Source organism: Zerene cesonia, chromosome 26, assembly GCF_012273895.1.
Source record: "Zerene cesonia ecotype Mississippi chromosome 26, Zerene_cesonia_1.1, whole genome shotgun sequence".
NCBI lineage: Eukaryota > Metazoa > Arthropoda > Insecta > Lepidoptera > Pieridae > Zerene > Zerene cesonia.
In genome coordinates this window covers 871,588-895,762 of record NC_052127.1, presented here as the reverse complement: position 1 = coordinate 895,762, position 24,175 = coordinate 871,588, and the positions used below count along the sequence as shown (strand labels likewise).

General features: G+C 35.9%; 1 protein-coding gene across 1 annotated transcript in view; it reads right to left on the bottom strand.

The window, feature by feature from the left end:
* LOC119837151 (plectin-like) overlaps window positions 1–16,469 on the bottom strand; it is a 21,723-nt gene extending 5,254 nt beyond the window's left edge. Inside the window, exons 1-3 of the mRNA XM_038362673.1 lie at window positions 16,280–16,469; window positions 8,873–8,934; window positions 2,552–2,644 (exon numbers count right to left, since the gene is read on the bottom strand). Coding sequence (XP_038218601.1) covers window positions 2,552–2,644; window positions 8,873–8,934; window positions 16,280–16,469 — 345 coding nt within the window. The remainder of the gene's footprint in view (window positions 1–2,551; window positions 2,645–8,872; window positions 8,935–16,279) is intronic.
* Window positions 16,470–24,175: the final 7,706 nt, after the last annotated feature.

Sequence of the window (24,175 nt, the reverse complement as noted above, 5' to 3'; positions counted from 1 at the left end):
TAATAAATGTTATTTGCAGTTAACAATTTTCTTTTTTCTTTATTACAATATTTATGGCAAGACTAGGTATACCTATAGCCGTTCAACATACGTACATAGAGTTACTGCATTAGTAGGTTTTACGATGAGATTGTGGGATAAGAGGAAAAGGGAATTAATTATCTAATATACACACTCATTAAACAACAACAAACGACAACAATAAATTAATAAAACGTGAAAGTATCCAGATGCATGCTCTATTTACAGATACAATGAGAAATATTTAGAAATTAAAAACTTTTTAACGAACTTTAAACGCGATTTATTCATTATATCACGTGAGGAGACAGTCTCCCCGTGACCTCGCTCGCTGTTAAGTGTTCGAAACGTCGGGTTAATAATATAATGAATAAATCGCGTTTAAAATCCGTTAAAAAGTTTTTAATTTCTAAATGTATAATACTCGCGTAAAATCAAACACAAGAAAAAACTACAATAAGAAATCCTTATAACTATTAAATTTAATTTTTATATAAAAATTTGATACAAAAAGGATTCTATTGCTAAAAACAAAAACGAGTTTAAATAAGTGCTGTCTGAATTAAGCGATTTCTACAATAAAAAGGTCTCAAATTCAAATTTAAATTAAAAATTCTCCAAGACTCACAGGTCTATACTAGATTAAAATTATATCATCTAATATTATATCACGCTGAAACTACTGAACGGACTTCAATGAAATTTAGTATATAGAGAGAGTATGAGCTGACTTGGGTGATAGGATACTTTTAATCACGATTAAATGCTCCCTTGGGATAAAACAGGAATCTTGCTACCCCGACAAAGCCGGGACGAGCGTCGAGTAATATGTACTATTGATTCAAATAACTTCATTATATTTAGCGGTATTCAAAACTTACATACTATACATCTACAATACAAAATCAAAAACATATTACAAAAACCAATCAAGCTTATTTTTTATATCGCTTCAAACACTATTTAAATAAACATTTATTAATACAAGACATAAAAGATAAATAACAAAAACATAAACAATAAATAACTACTTAACAATTTACTAAATACACTAAAAACAAAAAAAAAACACTAATCTAAAACACTAAAATTGTTATTCGAACTACAAAGCAAATATTATGCTTAAATCTATTCACATAGTATTAAATAATAATTACAACTGACATGTAGCTATTACGAATAATCACAATAAATATTATATTGTGTGTCGATATTTAACTTCCAGCTGATCTGCTTTATGAGAACTATAACGTATACAACTGGAACGTTTAACTCCGTAACTTGGAGCAGCTACGATTCCAGATTCTATAATAATTTTTTTTTTATTTTTTTTTATGTCATAGCGGGCAACTGAGCTGGTGGTTCGCCTGATGGTAAACGATCAGCACCGCCCATGAACATTCGCAGAGGTTCAGACCTCTGAAAATGCGCTGCCCGCTTTTAAGGGATATGGACTAGGAAGGGCTAGGAGAAATAAACAAGTCTTTTTTCAATAAAAACCTTCAAATTTGCCTAAAAAACTATACAAAATTTAAAGTTATTAGGAATCATCAAAATCGTCCCCCAGAAAAAGTGTTCTGGTAACAAACAGAAAAAACAATTACAATAAATAAAAACAAATTGAAGTCGAATTGAGAACCATTTTTTGTTGGAGTCGGCTAAAATGGAACCAAATGACAACAATACAAAAAGAAAACCCACCAAATTACAAAACAAAAGAAATATTTTTTTTTTTTTTATGTCATAGCGGGCAGCTGAGCTGGTGGTTCGCCTGATGGTAAGCAATCACCACCGCCCATAAACATTCGCAAAGGTACCTCAGTGAATGCGCTGCCCGCTTTTATGGGGTAAGGGAAAAGGAAAGGATTAACGACTGGAAAGAAGGAATGGACTAGGACGGGTGACGAGAAGGAAACGAGCCTCCGGCTCCCCCACTCACCGTACGAAACACAGTGGCATGACACTATTTCACGCCGGTTTTCTGTGGGGGTGTGGTACTTCCCCGGTGCGAGCTGGCCCAATTCGTGCCGAAGCGTGCTCGACTCCCACAATAAAAATATAGTCCAACTACATATATTAAAAGAACTTCGTACGTTTTGGGAAGTCGGCTTACAAGTAGAAAATTTTGCAATAAATTAATTTATCCCATATGCAATAAATTATATGCCATTATCATAATTGCCATATATTATTCCCTTGCAAATAATTTAACAGTTTTATCGCTGCCACGAACAAAATATCAATGTAAGTGATAAAAATACTTCAAAAACATTTTTCAAATATGTATATAGAAACAATTACGACATAAGAACTTACATTGTTACATTAATTATTAGTCAAACACATTCAAACATAGCTTGTAGTATAAAAACAATATATATGTATCTATTTTGCTTGGATGTTTAAAAGCTTTCAAAATAAGACCTTATGAGGTCTAGTTTAAGATTGATTTTGAGGTAAAGTTTGAGTTTGAGTTAAAGTTTCTCAAAAGCACGACCAGCTGGCTTCACAACACACCATGCCAACTTACTTGTTGCGGCGGACAGCACGGCTGGTTGTTGACGACCTCGCAGACGTGCAACCGAGTGTATGTCTGTCCGAGCAGCGTGAAATAGTCAAACACCTGAATGAGATCGCGCAATGTAACGCTAACAATTTTTTATTAACGTCGCCACTGTCAATGCAGCGACCGCGCGACGCTTAGTCTTAGAGTTACATTTGTGTACATCACATCGCTGATGACTCTCTTTTCGAGGCAAATGAAAAGAGATTCATCAAAATTGGTTCAAAAGTAATGATGATATTTATAATATAATCATCACCAAGTAAGATAATGAGTGAAACTCCCATTGTGTTTATGACGTCATTAGATTCCCAGCACTCGATAAATAAATTTAAAAAATTAACATAACTAAAATTACCACTAAATTGCAACAATCCAATAAATTGCAACCACATTTTCGTGAATGTATTTTAAATCTTCTTAAATACTATTTAAAAAAATAAATTTAACATAAAAAACAACACAGCATGCAGCTATCTAGAAATTACAAAAAAATAAACAATAAAAAGTAGACGTGATAACAAAACAATGACCTCAAATATCTTTACAAATTTATATCTAGGTTTCGATTTCTTTACGCATTCAATGCATTAAAACTACTACGTAATAGATTATATATCACTGGATATAACAAAATTCCTACCAATATTATAAAGACGAAAGTAAATTTATCTCTCATTTACGCCCCAACCACTGAATCGATTTGGATAAAATATGAAATTAATGCTAAAGTATAGAGATACAGGCCCGAGAAAGGACATAGGATAGTTTTCATCCTTGTGATCGCACGAGAACCATATTATGGAACCATTTTTATTTTAAATGCTGGTAAAGATGTGCCTACCTGTAATTTAGATACATAAGTACTAATGTGTTGATGTATATTTTAATAGTTTTAACAAGAAATATGTATCTAGTTGGTAAGCCTTTCCTTAAATAAATTAATAAATAAACCTTACTATGCGGGGATAGCCCAGGACTGGCCATCTTAACTTTTAAGCACACAGTGATAACAATTAAAGAATAGGTAAAGGTAATTAATCACTAAATAGTATAAAGTCGCTACCCGCGTCTGTATGTATGTATGCTCAAATCTTTAAAACTACGCAACGGATTCGAACGGAGTTTTTTTTTATAAATAGTGTGATTCAAGAGGAAGGTTTATATGTATAACATCTATTAAACTACACCGAATTTAACGGATACGCGGGCATAAGCTATTATTTAATAATATCAGAATATTTTAGGTCGTTTTACATAATAATATAATTCAATACAAACCTTCAAATACCTCCAGTGCTGTTCCAGATATGCGATGAAAATAACAAAATAATAAGTTGTAAGTATACATAATATACAAGATAAACATATGTTAAAAAATTTATTATAATTTTAGCAGATTAAAAGCGCGATTTATTTCATTATACTAAAACCGTATAATACACTTTTTTATTTCATAAATCGCGCTTTAAAAACGTTATAATTTTATATATTTTTATACAGCCGCATACAATTTAACACAGCCATACAATAACTCATATATTCAATAATCAAAATAAAATAAAATATGTAACGTTTGGTAATGAATAATAATATAATATGGTATTCTGTACGCTTCGTATAATGAAGAAAATTTAAATAATGTTCAATAAAACATCCTTCTCTTACTATAATTTTTTTGTTTTTATGTATTGTTATTATTTGTGTTTTTGTGTGTTTTAAAATAAATTGTTCTTTTTTTCATGTAGTCTTTTCGAAAACTTATTTCTCCAGATGCATTTCAAATATTATCAGTACTATAGCTTATCCAACAAAACCACGGCCGAGAACTAGTTAAGCGAGTATAAATGAAATCCAGAGCACTTTTAGGGTATGGGACAGATGCACTTCTTCATCACAACCTCTCTTCACAGTGAAATGCCATCTTATTACATACCTTTTTTTTATGTCATAGCGGGCAACTGAGCTGGTGGTTCGCCTGATGGTAAGCGATCACCACCGCCCATGAACATTCGCAAAGGTAGTGCCTCTACAAATGTGCTGCCCGCTTTTATGGGGTAAGGGAAAAGGAAAGGATTAAAGACTGGAAAGAAGGAATGGACTGGGACGGATAAGGAAAAGGAAACGGACCTTATTTTCCATCCGGCCAGGCCGTTTTTTGTCTTTTTCCTTTAATGTGGTGTACCTAATTTATTATAGACTTCCACTACATTCCTACCGGGAAACTAAGCCAGTAACTCTCGGTTCTTCAAGCAGTCAAAAGCTGACCCTTCATAATCCACATAACTGAGATTATCCGAGAGGATGAGTGTATCATTAGATAATGATAAATGCGCAATTAATGGAAATGGCGCGACGACAAATGATTAATTTTGAACCATATAAATATGTGAACATATTTATTTATAAATAATGATTTTAATTCCTCATTTCTGTTATCGTCTCTTCATGTACGTACTAATCTAGCCACGCGGCTCTGCGTGCATTTTAACGTGTTAATGTATCGTCTGTGCTCAATTTATTCAAGCATTATTATTTTCCTAACCTATCTTACTTTCTCTATACTGGTTGTAGATAACTGCAGCTGGTTAATAATGCAATGGTTATCTATTGTAAGTTTTTTGTTAAGCTTATTATTCTATTTTAATTATGTGTCATTACAATAGCTTTAAACGCAGAGTCCACTACCTCTACGAATGTTCATGGGTGGTGGTGATCGCTTACCATCAGGCGAATCACCAGCTCAAGTGTCCACTATGAGATAAACAGACATCTATCTACATCTACGTGGGCACATCCCACCATGCTATGGTCAAATGCCACGTCAACAGCTACTGCCTGACATCATTATTTACATGTCATGTCATATGTATATAGGCCTATATCCTTTTCATTACCCTTCCCAGTCCTTTCCTTTATTCCTTTCATCAATCCTTTCCTCATCCCTTCCCAATTAAAGTCGGCAATCCATTTGTAGAGGCGAAAGGTCTGCAATTGACCTTACGCCTCTCCAAATGTTCATGGGCGGTGGTAGCGCTTACCATCAGGCGACCCACCAGCTCCATTGCCGACTATGACATAAAAAAAAAAAAAAAAAATATGTGTGCGCAGTTAACTTCAGCAGTGGACGTTGGCGGGGTTTCGATTGATTTATGGCCTGTCCAATTTTATTGGGACCTTGAAATTTACGCTCGCTGCTGTTTATGAAAATGATGGATTTCAATGAATACTGTTAGATTTATGGGTACGACGATTTCACAATGATTTTAGACTTTTAGAAATAAAAAACTTTAACGGATTTTGAACGCGATTTCCTCATTATACTAATAACCCGACGTTTCGAACACTTTACAGCAAGCATGGTCACGGTGGGAAATTTATAGGGATTTAAGACTTGTTAAACAAGAGATGTACATTTTTAGAGTACTATTTGACGAGGTTCGCTATATTCGCTATAGCTTTCAAATGTAATAAAATGCATCTATGTAAATACAACATAATATCTTATTTCTTCACTTTTTAACCATTTTTTATTCCTTTAACGTATGAGCATATATTTCGCGATGAAGGTGGAGCCACATCGCGAAGACTAGATCCAGTACCAGCTGGCAAGATCTTCATTTCCCTATTGCTGCAACGATTCATTTTCCGTTGAATTATTTATCCTGGACCATTTCACCCGCATCCTGAACCGAAAACCGTATCCCCTTACTAATCGTTTCCATCGAACATCAATCGAATTCAAAGAAACGTGCAGAAGGGAACACAGTTGCCACACCGTTCGCAAGATGACTAAGCTGGGTCTAACCTAAACAAGATGCCAGGCCAGTGACTCAGTGGGCCTGCAATAACATCCTTTGTTGAGGTTCGCTGTGTAAACACATAGCAATCTCATATCGCTGTTTAGTTGGGAGTTCAATAGCCTGAGTAAATAGGATAGTAATGCCATTAATTGTAATACAATTCTTTACAGATGGACCCTATCTGTCTACGTCTACGTCCAGAGGAAGGGAAGTCCAGTTTCTAAAATGGCCAAAGAACAAAAAAGTCCAAACAAACACAAAAAACCAATTGAATTCAGCACTTTTTTCGTTTTTACAAACATCAGTTACTATGATCCAGGGTATAGAAGCGACTTGAAAAAATTACAAAGCAAAACGATTCTTATAAAGTTATTTTTCAACACGCTCCATAGGAAATAACTTCAGGCTAAGTATTGAGAACTTTCATTCAAGTAGGCGAAGCAAAAAGTGTTCATTATATAACACATATTTATATGGGACAGCAGTTACGTTTCTACCCCATGTAATAAGGTCATAATATTCATCCCATAACGCATAACATCAAAGCATCACAGATTACAAAACGAAACACAACATGACTTGGTCACGTAACCAGGTCGCCAAGGGTAACTCGCGCACTTTCACAAAGAGCTCTCTGAATCAGCGATAAAGGCGCTTTTGTTTAATAACATCCACGATTCATTAATCGTCTCGGAATGCAAAATATACAGATAAACGTATTTTGTTTCAATGTGGAGACGACTGTTTATCGGCTTACTGGGACTCCGTGAGTGATCTCGTTATATGTCTATACACACTTGTGTGTGTAGACATATAACGAGTACCCCTGTACACCCTGTAGTTGTCTACAGGGTTACTTGCCGACTCCTCTCTGTAGAAACTGTTTTCCAAACTGGTGGTAAATGTTAAAACTGTGTACCTGATGACGATGCAAAAATGTTTCAAGAAAAGTCTTATTCAATAAATAAATGTTTAGTTTGTAAAAATCTATATGCATCAAATTCTCGTGTCTAATTGTTACCATATTCCTTCGAAACGTCTCATCTCGTAGGTCTGATGTTCGGTTCATTTCATGTGTCAACAGTCGGTTGAAAAAAGCTGACCATTTTGATATTATACTTTAACACCCTTTAATGAACGTCAATACATTTACCTCCATTATGTACACACACACACACACACGCTCTCTCTCTCTCTCTCTCTCTCTCTCTCACACACACACACACTCACACTAACAAATTGCATACAATGACATCGTGATCACGACACACGCACACCGCGCATAAACCCTGACAATTATACGGCTCGTCTTCACCACTCACGCGCAGCTCCATCAATTACAAATGCCACTATTGACAGGTCATTGAACATAGCATTGGGCCAAGACAATGCAGTCCAGTCTCGTATACAATCAGCGAATGAAGTGCATCTTAATTGATAGGCTAATAAAGAAATTACGCGTCAAATTGCGACGGTGCGCCAAGTGGCACGTATGAGGTTTTTTTCTGCGCCCCGCGGTTTCACTCGCGTAAGTCCGTATCCCGTAGGAATATCGGGATAAAAAGTTGCCTATATGTTATGCCAGTTGTCCAGCTGTCTACATACCAAATTCATTGCAATCGGCGTGAAAGAGCAGCAAACACACACATCCTTACAAACTTTTGCATTTTTGAACATAAGTAGGATAAGATTTCCTCAGAGGCTAACATTCGCGTAAAACCAGTCGCACGTTCAATAATGTGCGAAATACACGTCGTTGCATGTATGTCCATATATACACACGAAAGCGCTGATTCACCGCTCGGCGTTACATTGATTGTTATTTATTGACATCGTAAACAATGCAATATAAATTGTTTATGTCTGTACGTTGAAATATTGCGATATATTCAGGCCACGTCTTGATAAGGTAAATGTATTTATTATTTTCTTTTTATGTCAGAGGGTACAGTGGCATGCCACTATTTCACGCCGGTCTCCTGTGGGGGTGTGGTACTTCCCCGCTGCGAGCTGGCAAAATTCGTGCCGAAGCGTGCTCGACTCCCACAATAAACACTTTTCACTTACCACTCACTGACTGACCCTACTTATCGTTCGACCAGTATCCGAAACGACTGGACCATTTTCAAAATAACTTTAAAGTATATATTCAGAGATATATAGGAATCACACCTTTGCTTGTAATTTATATATTTAATATATGTACGTACAGAATAACATAACATATTATAATCTAACTCTCGAGATTATAATCTGTCAATAATTGATCCGTAACACACAGCTTGTACAAATCAACGAACTATTATTCGGTTTATATTCTACCTGTGTTTACAATGTAACTGTATACTTCTCTTAACATTAATATAAAATCTATATATATCGTAAGCTAGTTTAAATTAAACTCCAGCAGTGATATAACACAATTTCCATACATTGGTTCAAATATTTCAACACTAACACAATTAGATGAAAAAATGTCTCTCACCTTTTTCAAATGTTTGTTGACCCATTTCGTGAAAGTTTTCTTTTGTATCGCATCCCGTTCATCTGGAATGGAGATAATATATTAAATACAATAACAATAATTGCTTTTGGTAACATACTAGTAAAAAAATTAGAAAATTTCAATCGAATTATATATATAATAATTAAAACACATTAAAACTTTAAAGCTCTGCGTGGTAGATCCCACTTAAGATGTGGATATCTTCCTCCTTTTTCTGAAGTCGGTTGATAAAGACCGAATTCAGAATAGAAATAATTCAAATCTTAGTAATTCTCTTCCATCTTTACTACAACCTATCGAAAATCGTAACTGAAATGCGCTTGTGTGCGCATACGCGCCCGTCTGTGTGCTATATCCACGCGCATGTGTACGTCTTACAAGAAACACACACACTGTTACAAGCAATTAGTCTCAAACATTTCAATAACAAAGCGCACGCACACAAAAACTTTTTTCTATATCGTGACTAATTCACGGCAGACACGCTTACGGGTGAACGAACCTAGATCGATCGGGTTATCTAGACCGAAATAGACCTGGATTCTCGTGTCGGGGGTCGTTGCCGAACTATTTTAGGCGCGGAAGTAATTTCGCGTAAGTGTGAAGGAAAACTTGTCCTATAATAATGTATTACTAGACGCTCGTCCCGGCTCCGCCCGGATAGTAAGATTCCTGTTGTATCCCAAGGGAGCATTTAATCGGGATAAACAGTATCCTATCACCCAAGTCAGATACCTGTCTGTAAACCAAATTTCATAAAAATCCGTTCAGTAGTTTCAGCGTGATTGACGGAGAACATCCAAACAAACAAACTTTCACATTTATAATATTAGTGTGATAGCATTTATGGTGCATGCGACGTGGATATAGATTCAAATGATGTACCGACCTGCATGAGTGGATAAATTAACTTTATTGAAGGTTGAAATATGCGATGTAAGTCAAACAGTACAATAGAGGATTTTTGATGTCATTTTTTGAAAAATACATTTCAAAACGACAATGCAGTCATTCTATAATAATATTTTTTTTTTATAAAATACTTAATCGGCTTCGAACTGTCGGAACTAGATAAGATTTAAATGGCGTCAAACGGGGAGCCCCACTTTTCAAATAAAACAAGGATCATCAAAATCGGTTCACCGAGTAATCATAACTTTCTCTTAACTTTGTATGAGATGACAAGTATAAAAAAAACAATCGAATTGAGAACCTCCTCTTTTTTTGAAGTCGATTTGAACACTTAGTGCAGTTTGAACCAACTTTGAAAGAATACTTTTTCAATTATTATAAATGACCCGGGCAGAGTCGGGCGTGAGGCCATCTTTACTAATATTATACCTGCTAACGCTGAAAAGTTTGTTTGTTTGGTTGAACGCGCGAATCTCAGAAACTACTGGACCGATATGAAAAATTCTTTCTTTGTTAGATAGCCCATATATTTAGTAAGCCAGGCTATATGTACCACGAGCGAAGCCGGGGCGGACCGCTGGTTCATTTGAACTAGCGGTCATTATTTGTCATAACCAACCCTTTCAATTTATAAAGGTTAGGTTATGACAAATACATTTCCAATAACCAGGAACTTCTTTTTTTACCACTGTGTTCCGTCGAGCCGCTTTAGTGAAGGGGTCAGGGAGCGGATTATACGTCAGTAACCAAGACCCTGCCCACGTATCATCAAACGTTTTGTAATGTCGCACAAAGCTTAGCATCTTAGCGTGGAATGTAGTGACTCACTCTTGCATAACGAGCTTCGCCGAATTAAGCTATACTGCCATCATCCTTACGATTAATAATCTATTTATCATTAGCTACCAGTCTTGTAAGTTGAATACTAGTAAAACGCCCACGGGTTTACTCGAGTGAATTGCGCACTACTTCAATACTATTCTCATATTAATATTTTCCTGATAAATTTCATGTCAATTTCTGATACTTTTAATTTTTATTGCTGATAGGATGATAAAGAAATAACTTGTATACACCTTTTTCTATGTAATACATTCACACACTTAAGCATGTATTATTACACACATATACAAAACAACCCTTCAAATTGCGTTTAGTTACCTTCTTTTACGCTATACATTTATCTGGCAGCCCTGAGTACGTTCTCAGGCAATCTGCACTTAACTGGTCCGGCCAGCACTCGAGCACATAAACACTGTCTTGTATAGGGCTGTCAATCGATAGTTCTTATTTAAATTATATTGAGGCGCTAAGACTTTTTGAATGACACTTGGTAAAAAACAATTATTATCATCAATATTGTCGTAGGCTCTACACACTATATTGAACATTATTTTACTTAATATTAATGTATGCTGAATCAAGAGTGGTAGAGCTATTGAGCTTTAATAATTTTCTTAATTAGAAGCAGTTATAATCATAATATTATAGATAAAATTCGCAAAGTTTAGATCGCACTTTCTATAGACTTTTTCATAAAAAATATATACATGTCATCATAAATAACAATGATTAATTGCATCCTAAAAACTACCACCGTATTATAAGGTTCGGATTTTAAACGTGATTCATTAATTACATTATTCATCCCGACATCGGTAATTAAAATCCATTAGGCATTTTCATTATCTATGTGAAGTCCCGTATCCCCTACTGGGGTGGGGTAGATGATATACATCTATTTCACTGACTTTTTTATGGACAAGTAGATGATCAGCCTTCTGTGTCCTGCCGAGACTTTTTTTTTGTGCGTCCCAACCGGGATTCGAACCCAGGATCCCTCGGTTCTACCCTCACGAGTTAACCACTGTACCAAGGAGGCGGTCAATTATCTAAATACCCTAAATACTGGTAAAATTTCTCAAATCGGCAACCCTATTCCGTAACAGATTGAATCTGTGGTCGCACGATAACATCGTTTGCAGTCTATTGCATTAAATTTTATTATCTGCATTGTATTGAAGTTGATTGTGTAAGTTAAATGCTATCTTAAAACTAGTTAAATAATATAGCCTAGATAGCGTTGTGACATAAATATGAATCTAGATTAAACCTATATTACTACTTCAATATTATAACCCATTTCGCGCAGTGATTAGTAGCCAGAGAATGGGAGACTTAGTAGGTATGAGTTCAACCCCATGATTGGAAAGGAAAGCAATAAAAGAATGTAGTAGAAATGTAGTAGAAAGGCAGACGCCATAGTTCCCATAGACATCCATTTAACACCTCCGTACGATAGTCCAGTTCAATTCATAATTAATTTAGCTAGTATCACATAAAAGCCCCGTCCTCCCTTATAGCGGGCAGCGCATCCGCAGAGGCAGTACCTCTGCAAATGTTACGGGCGGTGGTGATCGCTTATCATCAGGCGAACCACCACCTTATACCAACATACCAAATATCCCAAAACTTTCTTAAACCACCAAAAATTTCCAAGTTTGATCAAACAAGAACAATTTAATCGCGTTCCGAATCAATTACATTCAGGCTGACTTAGTTTAAAACGAGTGACGTCATCACACGTGCAATGTGCATAGCTCGTTTTCGATAAGATCGCTTAAAGCGAGTAGCTGCTTGCAAGTCGGTTGGAATGCGATATGCATCCGTTATAGGTGAAGTTTTGTCCTTCAAACATACAGAGTACGACGGTACTTGGCAAATAATGATTTCTGTAATTTCCCAAGTCCTAAGATATTTAGGATCCTAGTGTGTATAAAAACTAAATTTAAATACGTACCTATATGTAATTATTTACTTACTTTTAGGCCATCGAATAGAGAAGGGACGGTGAAATTTTGCCTTATATTTATATACTAGCTGCACCCGGCAAACGCTGTTCTGCCTTACTCTTATCATTTAGGGGTATGAAATATAATAGAATAGATGTTGGCCGATTCTCATAGATACCGGATAAGCACAAAAAATATCATCAAAATCGGTCAAGCCGTTTCGGAGGAGTATGGCAACGAAAACTGTGACACGAGAATTTTATATATTAGAAGATATACTAGCGAATTTTCCAACCATGACTTCTGAGGTGAATTTTTTTGGCTAGTAGGTAGGTACGTAAAATCTACATGACATAAAGAAGTGTCGTTAATCCAATTTACCTTATTATACCTACTATGTTACATATATACCCTTTTTATTATATATATACTATTTACATATAACCTTTCCCCTTGAATCACTATCTATTAAAAAAACCTCATCAAAATCTATTGCGTAATTTTATTAAGCATACAGACACCATGACTGATGACCACCTCCTTGGTACAGTGGTTAACGCGTGGGCTTAGAACCGAGGGGTCCTGGGTTCAATTCCCGGTGGGGACACAAAAAAAAATGCCTCGGTCTAGCAGGACACAGAAGACTGATCACCTACTCATCCATAAAGAAAATCGATCAGTAAAACAGATGTATATCATCTGCCCCATACCCCAGTAGGGGACACGGGACTTCACTTTGTTTTTTTTTTTAAGCATACAGACACACAGGCGTCGGAAAGCGCCTTTGTTTTATGCTTTATAGTGATGTATAGCGAGGATTTAACAAAAAGACGTACGAATATCAAATCAACATAATATAATTAAATCCTGCGACATTGAACACAACTCATCAGACCAATCACGACCAATTGCCGCTGGATTGATTGAAATACACACGCTTTGAACTCATTTATAACGCTTGTCTCATTTGATATGCGAATGAAGATTTATTATATCGTCTGGCTAGACAGATCCATAACCTGATTACAGTGTCACGCTGACCGTCGGTGCCGAAACGTAAAAACCCCTATGCACACACGCTTGATTTTTTTTTTATGGTATGTTACATTCGGCAATGGAGCAGGTGGGACGTCTGATGGTAAGCGCTACCACCACCCATGAACATTTGGAGAGGCATAAGGTTCATAGCAGACCTTACGCCTCTACAAATGGATTGCCGACTTTTTGGGAAGGGATTAAGAAAGGATGGGCGATAGGAATAAAGGAAAGGACTGGGAAGGGTAAGGAAAAGGATATGGGCCTCCGGTTCCCCCACTCACCGAACGAAACACAGCAGAATGCTATTTCACGCCGGTCTTCTGTGGGGGTGTGGTACTTCCCCGGTGCGAGCTGGCCCAATTCGTGCCGCAGCGTGCTCGACTACCACATACAAATGATATCTACGCTTTATTCCCTGACGAGTACAATCTGGAGGTCTTCAAGGGAAGTGTAAACAGGTACCTTCTAGGGAAGCGCGCTCCATCTTAGACCAAATCTCAGCTTACCATCAAGCGAGATCGTGGTCAAGCGCTTCTCTATCATGAATAAAAAAAAAAATCAAAAATGCTTCAGAGGTTCACACGTTTCTACCATCAGCACCGACGGTCAGAGTGGTACTATAACCAGCACAGGTACGCTAAGGTACAACGAAGACATTTTTTTTTTTGGAAGTTAAAGACTTATTAACGTAACCACGCTCGCTGTAAGGTGTTCGAAACGTCGGCTTTAATAATATAAGGCCCCGGCTTCGCCCGTGGTACATATATAGCCTGTGTCACTAAGCGAAGTTGCGGCTTTTTAATGGTGAAATAATTTTAAAATCTGTCCAGTAGTTTTCGAGTTTATTAATGTCGTTTATTGCTTTTTATAGCGAACACAAGGAAGGAAACGAGCAAATTCGTAAGGTCGAGTACACCTGCACGCGAGTGACGCCGCGGGCGAAATACTAGCTAACCGTTAAACCATATTTAATGCAACACAAATCCCCGATAGTTCACCCAACAGATTGCGACATGCGGTCTCTCACGCATCTCCGAAACAAGCCCAAACCTTATCGCAGCGCTATCTTATCGTTATCAGCGAGTTATAAACAGAGACACGTGAATTGATAGTATTTAGAGTCATTTGTATTCAAAGTTCAAGCCACAAACACGCGAATGAGGAATAATATTTCAGTGTATACATGGTGCTCCTTTCGTTAAAATTTAATTATTTAAATAGTTTGTGGAAATTTCAATATGATAAGATTAGACATAATCAAATCAGTATAAAACAAAGTCGCTTTCTTTCCTTATGTCCCCATGTATGCTTAAATCTTTAAAACTACGCAACGGATCTTGATGGGGTATTTTTTAATATATAGAGTGACTCAAGAGGAAGGTTTATATGTAAAATTACATCCATTAAACTACTCCTAAGCTAGTAAGTAGTAAAAGCTAGTAAGATATCAATTTTAATAAATACATTCACATACATATGTATATATGTGTAAATATGTCTATTACAACTAGACACTTGTCTTACGTTTGCAATGTTTTCTCGTATTGTACCCTCACTTGGGCGTAATAGCATGCCCATAAGGTATGAGGTACTAAAGGTTAGGGTCACTTTTCAGTTCATCAATCTAATACCGGTGCAACAATTCGTATTAAATTATGCCCTATTTAATCAGCGATCGTAAATTGATTACAAAGAATAGACTACCCATATTTGTTAAAAATAATATATAGAGAAATTAAAGCGTTTTTAACGGATTTTAGACGCGATTTATTTATTATAATATTAACCCGACGTTTCGAACACTTGCGAGCGTGGTCACGGGGAGACGTGTCTCGCGCCTCGCGCATAAGTCGCGTTTAAAATCCGTTAAAAAGTCTTAAATTTCTAAATGTATGATACTCGCGTAAAATCAAACACGAGAAAATACAAAAATAATATACATAAACACCTTATTATATTATACATGCCTTTTATAATTCTAATGTTGTTAATGTAAAACCACGCATTATGTATATTATGAAACAACAACACAAATAAATTAAAACAACAATATAAACTGAACACGCAGTATATCAAACTATGTTATTAAGCCAAAAACTCGTTTCGTATTTGATATAATTAGAAACATAAACGATTGATTAATGTATGCCAAAAATGTTATGAATGCTAATGGAATCGTAAGTAAGTAGATGCGTCATTATATTTTAAAACCTTATATTAAATACCAGCGGTCTGCCCCGGCTTCGCCCGTGGTATAGATATAAGTCTTCCTCAATAAATGGGCTATCTAACACTGAAAAATTTTTCAAATCGGACCAGTAGTTCCCGAGATTAGTGCGTTCAAACAAACAAACTCTTCAGCATTATAATATTAGTGTTGATAATTAATTATAACAAAGTTGAATCAACAAACGTGCTGCTGGGTTTGCTGCCAACACTATAACAAATCGTCAGAATTCGACCGTGTTTCACAGAGCCAAACGCCAGGCACCAGGCTTTCAAACGAAAGTATAAGGTAGTACAAAACATACAGTCGAATTACGACCATTTTGAGGTCCAAATATAAACCATGAATACGAGGCTAAACCAAACAGAACGCATCACATCCAAGCCCACTCGCATTCTCAATACCGCCACCACGAACCTGCCTGCTGAATAAAGAAACCCCAACATGTTGTACCTTTGAACTTGGTCAGGTTCTCTTCGTACACCTGATCGTGGCTCTCCTTATCCCCCCTGTGCCGCTTGTGGTGGGGGCCCTCGTAGCCTCCGTTCAGCTCCACCTCTTGAGGGTCGAAACCCAGGCGCTCCTTGTAATACGCCTGTGTTGACATCGCATATCACACGCACACACACTGACGCAACCAGCCACTCCTTGGCGCACTTATATTGATATGGCAAACCCGACGGCCTGTAGGATTAATTTCGTTGTGAACGGACGCACTGAGGTTTCGGGCGATTTTGTGACCATTTTACATATCTACGAATGTTCATAGGTGCATACGCATTATTTTTATATATTTAATTATTTATTTTTTTAACTCTTCAACAAGATTGTACATAGAAGGAAACTTAAAGATAATAATAATAATGACTATAATAAAGCGTACAACTTGTTTGGCGGCCTTATCACTTAGAAGTGATCTCTTCCAGGCAACCACGGTAAAAGGTATATACGTATGTCTAAATTCGTTACCATCAATAATATAATACGTTTATAAAAGCTAAGAAGCCACGCTTACAATGAGAGACCATCTATATTATCTCAATTAATCTCATACATAAAGTTTACATTAAATCCGTCCGTTTAAAGTGGATGTTTGTTACTCCTTCACGCGAAAACGCCTCATCGTATCAGTATGAAATTGGGTACAGAAATAGATTATAGCCTGAATTAGCACTTAGTCTTTACCCGGGTACCATGCGAGTGACGCAGTGGGTTATAGCTAGTCATGATAAATGTAGGTTAACATCAAGGTTACTACGTTAAATAAAATATGAATTAAGGCTGATTACGAAATAAGAACACGTATATGCCTCAATAACAAGCTTTGAGAAAACCAGTTAACGTATTTCTTTAAATATTGCGTCTTTATACGCAAATTAAATAAAAACTGGATTTGAGAATAATAATATCCTACTAATATTATTAATGCGCAAGTTTGTTAGTATGTATGAATGTTTGTTACTATTTCACATAAAAATTGCTGAAAGGATTTTAATAAAAAATTACAAAATTATAGCTTATTCATCAAAATACGTGAACTATATAAATATTTGCTATTCCGCGTGGATACCGCAGGTGAAACCGCGCGGCGCAGCTAGTAAATCATACATATTCAAATCGTTTAGATAAATAGGTTCAATTTGGCCGTTGGTACAGTGGTCAGACGAGTCTTCTAAACACGATGTCACAGATACCATCGAGATGAAGACAACAATATTTCGACATATAATAACAAAGAGCACCTGGATGAACGAGCTGTGCTCTTTAACTTCGTGAAGTTAGATTGTTTATAAGCGTTTTTTCCAAGATCGTTTAGGCATTTTTAAGTGAACACGTGCATTAAGAAAACACAAAACAATATAAACAATTAGTCTAACCTCAAAGCAAACACTCATTTACTTCGTTACTTAACAACGCCAACTGTGGAACTTTAATTATTCGCCAAACGATTCCGAGATTCCAATTGTACATATATATATATATATATATATATATATATACAAGAATTGCTCGTTTAAAGATATAAGATAAGTTATTTACCCTACACTACAATACTACCAAATAAGAATTCGCATTTTAAATCCGTTAAACTTTAACAGAATAAAAATTAAAAAGTATTCAAATAACACAGCGCGATATCATCTAAAACCAGTCTGACGAAAATTCCTAACTACCTGAGTGGGGTCATTATCCTTGCAGACACCCGCGACAAGGTCACCGAAATAAGTGAAACCGAAATATTCAGTAGGTATCAAAATGGCGAAGAAAAACTCATTAGAAAATTCTCATCATCATCATCATCAGCCTATATATGTTCTCGATGCTGGGACACAGGCTTCCTATGAGAGATTAGGCCATAATCCACCACGGTTGGCAGATGTCTCATGTCGTCGAATTTCTGATTCACGGACATGCCGGTTTCCTCACGATGTTTTCCTTCACCGTTTTAAGCAGTGGTGATGTTATCCACATGTGCAGATAAATTGAAAAATCTAATAAATATACTAAATGAAATGTTGATTACATACGTTATTTATGATGAGAATAAAATAGGACTATTTATCAGTTAAGATATAGCCTTATCGAGTGAATTAGATAGGCTAGTGTATGCGGAAAACTATGATGAATAAATATGTAATAGATATATATTATCTTTCATATAACATTGGAAGTTTTATTCGATATCCTAGATTAGTTAAATTAGTTAAATTTGAGAAATTTTGAAAGAATAGAAAAAATTTGATCACGAGGCAGGATTCGAACCTGCGTTTCTTGCCTAACCGTAGCAACGCCTAGCCTCTCGGCCACCCGTGATCCTGCCACAGTAATCGAATTTCTTCTACTCTTTCGGTTTCATGTGCCTAAGGGGCACCCCACGCCATCTATTGAGATGATTAAGAACCATCACAACCAATACGAAACATTATTTCAATGATTACAATATTGTATCGATGGAACGCGGCCTTTGTTAACTTTTTATTCCGATATTCCTACGGGATACGGACTTACGCGGGTGAAACCGCGGGGCGCAGCTAGTACACCATACTTGAGTGAGACAACCCCACAAAGACTCATCCAGTCTCCCATACAACCCCCAAGTACACCAGCACATAAACACAATAGAATCGAGTCCGAACGGACCCCCAAAAGCGACAATGGACCAAGGTTGTTTGGTCAAACGAGAAATCACTCCGTGGGAAACGGTCCGTGGCTACAGTGAGAGCGACGAACAAAAATACGTTATATTAAATGCATTGACCCTCCGTTTAACTCGGGAGACACTGAATTTGCGAGTTTGCCGTTATTTATAAATGCTACTATAATATATGTAACTAGCTGTTCGCCCCGGATTCGCCCGTGGTACATACATATATAGCCTATGTCACTCAGTTAAATTGCACATTACTAATGATGAAAGAATTTTTGAAATTGGCCGAGTGGTTTTTGCATGTTAACGATACATACGTACAAAAATACAAAAGTATCCTCTTTATACTATTAGTGTAGATAATTACATATTTGTTTTTTCGTTTCCAAATATTAAATCTAATAAACTACTTTATACATTCCGATGAGATTTTTCACAGCAGAGGTTACACTGGTATTCACGCTGTCTGGTATTAAAGTTGTCCAATGGATTTTAATCCCGCATATTGTAAAAAAAGAAACGGACGAAATAAAACAGAAATTTAATGAACGTTGTTTAAAAAAATCCTATCCTTAATAACTTGTAAAAGTTAACACGAATAGAAATATATAGTTTAAGCTCAGTTACTCATTTGTGGCTAGAACAATCGCTTCAGCTTAGTTGATTTAACCTCTCCAACTGTGCCCATACAAAGGTCACCCACAAAACAATGGGTCAGACCCCAATTCGGTTTTAACAAACTGCACTTATGTCGCATTTTAGTTAGTGACGTCATCGCTGTAAGGCAATCTAGACAATTGAGTTAGACCTCTAGACTTGTTAAGAGTTATTTGTTACCAAATATACCTACTAGCTGCGCCCCGCGGCTTCACCCGCGTAAGTCCGGATCCCGTAGGAATATCGGGATAAAAAAGCCTATGCGTTATTCCAGTTGTCCAGCTATCTACGTACCAATTCTCATTGCAATCGGTTCAGTAGTTTTTGCGTGAAAGAATAACAAACATACACATATATTCATCCTCACAAACTTTCGCATTTATAATATCAGTAGGGCTAACTTAAGCTTTCTTGGTACACTGATTAAACGTAGCCTATAATTATTTCTAGTCTATCTGCATACTAAATTACATCCAAAATGGTTGAGCAGTTTTGATTGGAACAGCAACAAATATATTCAGAAATATACACACATTCCTTTTACTTTAGAAGTCATCACACCAATAAACACTGGCTTATCTCTATGTGTTATCGGTATATCGAAATTTCACCCTTATCTGATCAATCTTTCATGGTATTGGACATAAAGTCAAACAATCTATTTATCTATATTTCAGTCAGTTCTCTTACTAAATATTTATACTGTTTCTTTTAATATGAATCTTGTAGGTACGCCTCTTATGTGTCGTAATAATCGGGTAAAAAAGTATCTTATCCAGACTAAGATCTACCTCTCAACCAAAACTCACCCAATTAAATTAGCCGTTTTTGTGTGAAAATGTATCATCCATACACTCAACCTCATAAACTATCTCGTTAATAACAGCAAGAAAAAAATAAATACAATACTTAAGCTTATATTATTTTGAATATAGAACTCTAATGTAAACAAAAACACCGTTGCTAGGCAACCGTTATAGCCTATACAGATAACGTACGACGTCTCAAAAAAAAAATCGATGAGTGTACAATTAACTGTTACACACATCGTTAGCTGATTAGCTGCATGTGTGTGCGGGTCGGCAAAATTTAAAAGACGTTTACCGAATCGAACACAATTTACCAATTAGCCGACGCTTTTGCCCGATAGTCGGCCAGCCTGCTTGTTTATGCGAAACACGTAGTGTCGTATTACTTATTTGAAGATATTATTCTTATCTTAGCATTTTCTTGTGTTTGATTTTACGCGGGTAATATATTTAGAAATTAAAGACTTTTAACGGATTTTAAACGCGGTTTACGGGGAGACGGCGTGACTACGCTGGCTATAAGGCTTAAATAAGAATGAATAAATCCAGTTTTAAATCCGTAAAACGTCTTATATTTCAAAATTATTATCTTCCATTGCTTTAAATACGAAGTCGGTTAAAAGATAATAAAATAGAAGGCACTACATAAAACATGTAACTTCACAGTACCACTTGCATGCTAACGAGGCAAACAGAGGTGTGACGAGTCTGATCTAAGATAAACAGTAGTAACTTGCAGTGAAATAAAACTTTAACCGACAGTGCGAAAAAGAGTATTATAGACGTTATTACTGACTGTATTATTACTTCAGCCCGCGTAGTAAGAGGAAAGACGAATCGTCTGCATAGTTCACGTACTATCCTATGTCCCTTTAGAGGTCTCAAACTATCATTGTACTAAGTTTCATCCAAATAGGTTCAGCGGTATAGTGAAGAGAGACAGACAGTATTAATAACATTTATACTATAAGTAGGGTTTATCATTTATATTCCACTTTCGTATTTGTGATACACAAACTAATATATTGATTATACATTAAATATCTCAATTTATCAAGGTTTTAAAGAGCCATTAGAACCTAACATTAAAATCAGTTTAGCCGTTCTTAATAGGGACATAGACTGAAAGAAAAAATCTTACTATAAAAGACTAGTTGTTCAACTCGGCGACGACCGTAGTACATATATAGCCTATTTCACTAATTGAAGTTTCAGCTTTCTAATATTGAAAGAATCTTTTTAATCGGCCCAATAGTTTTTGCGTGAAAACGTTACAAACATACATAAATACAAGCTCCCTCTTTATAATATTAGCGTAGACAACTCCATAACATCCAAACGTCTAAATTAACTTCCCAAAGCGATACAATTACTGCAATAGTTAATTTTTTGGATCACGCACTTCCCACGTGCTAAAAAAATGACCAAAAAACAATGTAACTTAAAACTTCCCAATCGAGTCATTGAACTTGGTATCTCATTACTCATATTTCTGAGGAGCCCGTGTACATTGCTACTCGTGTACGTGTGAAAGAAAGTCGATAGTCAATTTACAGAACATACAACGCAATGAACAGAAAAGTTATTACGAACGCCGTTCCAAATAAGATTCATTATACATAGCTTGTTACATTCGAAAGCGAAGTGACAAGCGGTCAGTTTATGGGACGTAAAGCGCAATGTATTTCGAATTCATAAGTACCGTCGTTACATCGAATAAAGACCCGTCTTTGTTTGGCCACATACACATCTGCAATTTCAAATTATAATCAATCACATTAAGCGAAGTGAGTGCGATGTAGGGGCGTCTTTGTTTTATTTTCAACTTCTTTAACATATGGAAAACTTCGAAAGTCCATTTAATAAGATACTAGAAGTTTGCCCTGGCTCCACTCACAATATTCTAAGGCATTTAAATCGCGCGATCTCTACCAGACAAAGCTTTAAAGTAAATGGATGATTTTAATAAGTTTCTAAACTATTTAATCGATGATCGAAGACAAATTCATCGCAAATAAACTCATTAAAATCAATTCAGCCGATCTTGAGTTGTAAGTGGTACAACTACGACATCGATAAAAACCCGACTTTAACTTACTAATATTATAAATGCGAAAGTTTGTGAGGATGGATGTATGTGTATGTGTATGTTTGTTACTCTTTCACGCAAAAACTACTAAACCGATTGCAATTAAATTTGCTACGTAGATAGCTGGACAACTAGAATAACACATAGGCATTTAACGTATTCAATATCTGTAAATAAATGATGAAACAATATATCCGTCAAGTCTTATTCCAAACCCGAACCTCATTTATTGAAGTCGGTTGAGAATCTACTTCAGTTAGAGTAACGGTTGGCCAGCGGTCATATAAATTGGTTCATACCAATTGTTTTGGACAGTCTCCCAAGCGTTGCTATTCATTTATCGCTACTGCCTCTCCACGCGGCTTTGTGCGCTACGTTATTGTTACGCTTAATTCTTTCAACTACCTTCACGTAGGTTACTGATATTTATTGGAGCAACCCGATTTCATGTGGAATATGAAAAAAGAGTAATGGTGGGGTATGGGGCAGATGATATTTGTTTAATGGATACATAGATATGGACATGTAGGTGATCAGCTTTCTGTGTTCTGCCCGAACAAGACATTGTTTTAGAATCTGTTTTGCCCACAACACTTCTGACATTCTGGAGACATGGCCAGCCCAGTTCCATTTAAGCTCGGCAGCTTTATGGGCTATATAATTGTAAGAAAAAAAACTAAATAAGTAACTAATAGGTGACTAAATAGGTAACTTAATAGATAACTAAATAGGTAACCAAATAGGTAAATAAATAGGTAACTAAATAGGTAACTTAATAGATAACTAAATAGGTAACTAAATAGGTAACTCAAAAGGTTACTAAATAGATAACTAAATAGATAACTAAATAGGTAACTAAATAGGTAACTAAATGGGTAACTAAATAGGTAACTCAAAAGGTTCCTAAATAGATAACTAAATAGGTAACTAAATAGGTAACTAAATGGGTAAAAAAATAGGTAACTAAAAGGTGACTAAATAGGTAACTAATAGGTAACTAACAGGTAACTAAATAGATAACTAAATAAGTAACTAAATAAGTACAAAGGTAAGAAAAAACTAATAGATATGTACGCACATACTAAATCTAAAATGCCATTCCTTGTACATAATCAAATCCCGTTAGAAACCGGTTTCCATCAAGCGAGATGCATTCCTTTGCTGTGTGTCGTCCTTGTAGGTTGCTTTTCCCATACGCTTTTACCCGACTGCCGAAAAGGGACAGTGATTCCGAAACTGAACAGTCTGATTTTAATTTTTAGTTTTATAGCATTGATATGCTTCATAAATGAGAAATTTTGAAAGAATAGAAAATAATTTTTCTAAAATCTATCTTATCCTGCCTCGTGATCGAATTTTTTCTATTCTTTCAAAATTTCTCATTTCTAAACAGTCTGAACCGATCTTACGTAGTAAATAAAAGTATTCTATAAAATCTGATGATTATCTTTTAAAAGTATGAAATTGTAAGTCCTACTAATATTATAAATCCGAAAGTTTGTGAGGATAGATGTATGTGTATGAATGTTTGTTACTCTTTCACGCAAAAACCACTGAACCGATTGCAATTAAATTTGGTACGTAGATAGCTGGACAACTGGAATAACATA